Here is a 6,000-nt window from a genome sequence, read left to right on the forward strand (position 1 = left end):
ATAATATACAGAAGCTCTTGGCAGAATGCTTAGGAAATTCAGGATGCCCTCAACACTGGCACAATTAACACCAATCATAGAATCTTGGAGCTGGAAAATTCAAGGCTAGTCTAGAAAAAATTCTGAAAAGAATATGGAATTAGAACTGGTCCGATATCAGAGACTATTCCTCACATTTCCATGATTCCACCACAGTTCCATATTATAAGTTTTCACTTTCATTTTCTGAGAAACTCCTGAGTTCTCAAGAACACAAACTATAAAATTTTAAATATATACATATTGGGACCAGCTGGTGTAGTGTTTAAAACAGTTGGATCCTACATGACTGACTTTATGGTTCAAGTCCTGGACCTGGCAGCTTGACAAACATGCTGGGCATGTTTGCATGTGTGTCCGAAACCCTAAGAGGAGAGTGGAGAAGAGAGGACTGCGGCGTGATCATGCCCCCTGGGAGGGGGACTTCTCACTTTCTCTCTCTTTACAATGAGCGCACAAGCCCTAGAGCAAAAAACTAAAACAAATAAAAAATACACACACACATAATGATTTTATGTGAACTGTTACTTACCATAAATACCAATTCAGCATAGTCAATTAGGAAATGAAAGAGGTATATTATCAATGGAGTCTGCAGGAGAAAAACAAACATGAAAAAAAAAATTAAGTTAAACTTTATTATTACCAGTTTTCTGAGCAGGGGGTAGGGGAAAACTATCTTGTCAGCAAAAATCCCTTTCTTTTCCAGAATAATGTTCTATGCTAGTTGGCCAGTATATATATATATATCAGGAAGAATAATTAAGTATCATTGGATCATTTTGTGACATTGAGATTACCTGTTGAATTGAACAAAGGCATAGAAAAAAAACTGACATATGTTAAGTATCTGTTGAGGAACTGTTAACGCCCTAAAGTTATTAAGTAAATTTTAGTTCTAAGACATACACACACACACACACACACACACACACACACACATACACGCACACACCAGGTGAGCATCTCAATCTAAAAATCCAACATGTCTAACATTTTTAGCATAATTTTTAAATGCCACAAGTATAAAATCCCTCACCTTTGCCCAGTCACTGTGGTACTGTGGTACAGCAGTAACACAAGTGCCCTGCAAGGCTAGAAACCATATGGCTAACTGTGGGTTTGGATCTCTGGGTCAGCCTGAGAACAAGTTAGGTGTGTTTATGTGGGAACATGAGTAGTTGGAAGTCTGGGGATACGGGATATCACAGCATGAACAGACTCCATTGCGGGTACATCTCTCTTATTAACAACAAAAAGTTACCTCAGGCTACATGCATAAGGTGTACATGAAACATAATAAATGAATTTTAAATTTAGACTTGGATCCCATCCCCACAGTAGCTCATTGTATATATGCAAAACTTCCAAAATCCAAAACATTTCTAAGTTTCAAGAATTTCAAAAAATTTTAAATATAGGAACCAGCAGTTAGCGTAATGGCTATGTCGCTGGACTCCCACGTAGTTGACCGCGGTTCGTGTCCCGGACCCGGTGGCTTAAAACTCACGCCAGGCGCGTGTGCGTGCGTGTCCAAGATCCCGAGAGGAGAATGGAGGAGAAGGGATTGCGGTGTGACCATCCCCCCTGGGGGGTGATTTCTCGCTTTCTGTCTCTATGTCTCTCTCTGTCTGTCTGGCGAGCGCACACGCCCTACAGTGAAAATCTCTCAAAAAAAAATTTTAAATATATACAAAATATATACAAATATATACAAAAATATATCAACCTATAATTTTACCATCCACTTGTTCCATTTTCTCTCCATTCTTGCTTTCTTTTCTTGTTCATTATTTTGTTATTCCAATTTCTCCCTATTAACATGTTGGTTATGTACTGGGTTGTCAGAAAAGTCATGATGCACTCTTGCATAGAAAAACAGAAAAAAATACATCATGACTTTTCTGACAACCCAAGATTTGGCTACTATTCTCTTAGTGGTTAACCCACAGATTACAATGCATATCCTTCATTTTGATTAGAGTACGATAAAAATTATTTGATAAAAATTATTACTTGTACCACCTCCTAAATAACATGAGATGTTTGAACATCTTTTTTTTTTTTTTTTTTTTTTGCTATAGGGTGCATGTGATCACCAGGAAGAGACAGAAGAAACAGAAAAAACATGAGAGTACACCCAAATCTTTTCTCCTCCATTTCTCCTTTTGGGATGTTGGGCGTGCGTGTGCACACACATACCCAGTATGTTTTTCAAGCCATCGGGTTCAGGACTCAAACTGCACAGCTGGCCATGCAGGATCCAGCTGCCTCAACCACTACAGTATCCACTGGTCTGATTTTTAAACACACAGCAGACTCTTTTGCTATTGCTATTATCATTTTAACCCTACATATATTTTAAGTCTGCATAATTATTCTAGTCAATATTCATGTAAATTTATAAACTTATATATATTTACCTTTCATATCGTTATTACTTTCTATATTCCATTATGTTTTTGAGAATATCATTTTTATAATTTAATTTTATTTATTCATTCATTTATTATTTTAATTTGATCACACATACACACACACACACACACACACACACGCACAGAAAGAGGAAGGGAGAAAGCAAGTCCCAGGTCCAGGACCCAAACCATGGACCGCCATGTGGGAGTGTCCAGCACCTTAACCACCACGCCACCTGCTGGTCACAAGAATATCATAATCATTCTACCTTTATGTTTGCTTACTTGTTTTTAGAGAAATTTTTGCTATAGGGCGCACGTGCTTGCAGGAGAGACAGAGACAGAGACAGAAAGTAAGAAATCACCTCCAAAGGAGGATGGCAACACCACAATCCCTTCTCCTCCATTCTCTTCTAGGGATTTTGGGCATGCACGCACATGTGCCCAGCATGAGTTTTAAGCAGCCAGGTCCAGGACATGAACCGCAGTCAACTACATGGGAGTCCAGTAATGTAACCACTATGCCATCTGCTAGTCCCATGGGGTCTTTTAAAAAGAATTATTTATTTAATTTCACTATTATTATCATTAGTTTCTTTCAATTTGCTATAGGGCACATGGGCTCACCAGAGACAGAGAGAGGGAGCAAGTCATCGGATCCAGGATTCAAACCACATTACCCACGTAATCCCAGTGCCTTAACTACCATGCCACCTGTCGGCCTGGTATTTTTTTTTTTTTTAATAATGCAGGTCTTCTGGCAACAAACTGTAACAATTTTTGTTTACTTAGAGATGTCTTTTTTAATTTTACTTTTTAATGTAAGACGAAAGAGAGGTATTCTCTGAGGGTCTTGCAAAGCTACCATCCTCCCACCAGCCAGAACCACAGGTGCAAGCTACCACACCTAGTGTGTTCAGGCTGGTCCAGGAACTGGAGCCATGGCTGGGCCAGGAAATGTCTTTACGCAGCCTTAATTTCTAAAAGATATTTTCCCTTAATATAGAATTCTATGTTGGCAGATATTTTCTTTCAGTACTTCCAATGCTTTCTGTATTCTACCCTATCTTTTGAAAAATTAATTTCCATCTTACTGTTCTTTAAATATAATTACTCCACTTTTGCTGTTTTTAATCTTTATCTGTGAGAAATCACCTCCAAGGGAGGATGGCAACACCACAATCCCTTCTCCTACATTCTCCTCTAGGGATTTTGGGCAAGCACACACATGGGCCCAGCATGAGTTTTAAGTGGCCAGGTCCAGGTTGAGCAGTTTTATTATGATGTATATTTTGTTTAAATTCATCATGTTTGGGTCTATATATGTTCTTGAACTGAAATCTTTAGTGCATTCTGAAAAATTTTCAGCCACTGATCTCGTCAAATAATGATTGTGCCTCATTCTGTCTCTTCTCCCATTCTGAAGCTCTATTGGTACATATGTTAGAACTTGACCATCTCATAAATCTATTACGGGAGTTTTTCTGTGTTTTCTATCCTTTTATCTCCAAGTTTCAGTCTAGGTATTTTCTTTTTTTAAGAATTATTATTTAATTTTATTTATTATTTTCCAGTTTGATCTGATAAGAGACAGAGAGAGACAGAGAGAAAGGGAGAAAGCAAGCCACCAGGTCTAGGACTTGAACCGCAGTTGGCCATGTGGGAGTCCAGTGCCCTTAACTACCATACCGTCTGCTGGCCCAAGTTATTTTCTTTTTAAAAAATAATTATTAATTTAATTTAATTTATCATCATCATCATCATCATTATTTAATCTGTCCAGGGTGGGGGGGAGTGTGAAAGCAAGCCTCCAGGTCTGGGACTTGAACCACAGTTGGCCATGTGAGAGTCCAGTGCCTCAACCACCTTGCTACTTCCCAGCCCCAGTCTAGGTATTTTCTACAGACCTTATCTTCCAGATCTCTGTTGAATTCATCTATTACACTCTTAATTTATTATTAAATTTTCCAGTTCTAGATTTTCCATTTGATTCATTTTTATATACTCTAGTTCTCTGAAATTTTCTATCCTGTCATTTCTTTTTGAACACATTAATTTACTGACCACAGGTACTTAAAGTCCAAGTTTGAAAAATTCAATATCTGAACCATGTGTGAATCTTTTTTTATTGCCTATTTTTCTGTCTCATAGTTGGTAATTTTTGATAAAGTGATGGACATTATATATGAGAAATTACAGAGGCTCTGTAATTTTCTTCCAATAAAGATTTAAGATTCTGGCAAGCAATTAGAATAGAATTGTATCACTTTGCCTGAGTAGGGACTGAGCTAATTAGAACTAATTTCAGTCTTTTTAAGACTGGTCTCTAACTGGTCTACTCTTACTCCTTTAGTACAATCCCAGAGAGGGTCCAAATGAAAGCCAAGTCCTTTACTAGAGCTTAACAACCCTAATTGGCCCTGTACTCAAATTTTTTATTTTTCCATTACTCTGAGATTGCCACTATCCCTGCTTAGCTACTTGGCCTTACCAGCCAATTTCTATTCTGCTTCTCTGCCTCTCATCTTATGCTACTTACAAACTGGTAAATGCGTCAAGGACAAAGCAATTCAGACCCTGGGTCCCACTTTTTGCACTTTCTGCTCTAGGATCTTGGCTTCTCAAGTTCTGTTCATCTTGGTACTTTCTTAAGCCTTCAAATACATATTTCTTGGATTCATCCTGCTTTTCTACTTGTTTTTTGATGAGAGGGTTGGTCTGCTACTATAAGCCAATTCACAATTCACCAGAACCAGAAGAAAGTACATGACTTGGTTTTAGTGAGCCCATGCTGATAACTGAGGAGTACCTCTGCCCAACTCCCAAACACATGCAAAAATGTGTCCTAATAATATTGTAAAAGTTGTCGACAAGTTTTATAGTGAGAACAAGTTAGCACATCAGCAAGAACAAAAGTTTCAGAGTCAGACTGAGGTTTAAATCCAGTTTTCACTGATACAACTTTGGGCAAATTGTTTTCCCCCCAAATCTTAGTTTCCTCATTCATAAAATAGGAATGGTAACTTAGCAGTCTTGGAAGATTAAGTGAAGCAGTGTGTCCAAAGTACTCAGCACAGTGTCTAGCACACAATATATAGCTACCTCAGATCACTTTTTTATGTCGTTCTGAAAACAAAGGCATTAGCTTTGACTTTAAAAGTTCTAAAAGGATTATAACTGTCTACAAATGGATTCTTTTTTTCATTTATTCTTGTTAGTAAGAAGCAATAACATGATATTTATACTACCAATAGCCACTTTTCAAAGTGTTTTTGTGCTTCAGGTATTTCAGATTGGCTCTACATAGGTCTCAGAAATATTGTAGCAAATTTCAAAAAATCTATTGGGTCCAGCTGTGCTGGCATGCTAGTAAGACACTGATATGTTCCATAAGCTGGGACCATATGGGAAGCTGGTGTTCAATTTCCAGTCAAAGCTAAAGGCCGGGTGCAGTGGCACTCAACTATAATTCCAATGAAGAAAGCTGAGGTAGGAAGCTCAAACCTGAAATAGGCAACATAACAAGATGCTATCTACAAAAGGG

The 6,000-nt window shown here is 38.0% G+C and overlaps 1 protein-coding gene across 1 annotated transcript in view; it reads right to left on the bottom strand.

Moving 5' to 3' along the window:
* The window catches only part of PIGU (phosphatidylinositol glycan anchor biosynthesis class U), a 119,284-nt gene that overhangs the window by 88,067 nt on the left and 25,217 nt on the right, over window positions 1-6,000 (bottom strand). The window contains 1 exon segment of the mRNA XM_006144027.3: window positions 572-631. Coding sequence (XP_006144089.1) covers window positions 572-631 — 60 coding nt within the window.

Source organism: Tupaia chinensis, unplaced genomic scaffold (genome assembly GCF_000334495.1).
Source record: "Tupaia chinensis unplaced genomic scaffold, TupChi_1.0 Scaffold000115_1, whole genome shotgun sequence".
Taxonomy (NCBI): Eukaryota; Metazoa; Chordata; class Mammalia; order Scandentia; family Tupaiidae; genus Tupaia; species Tupaia belangeri.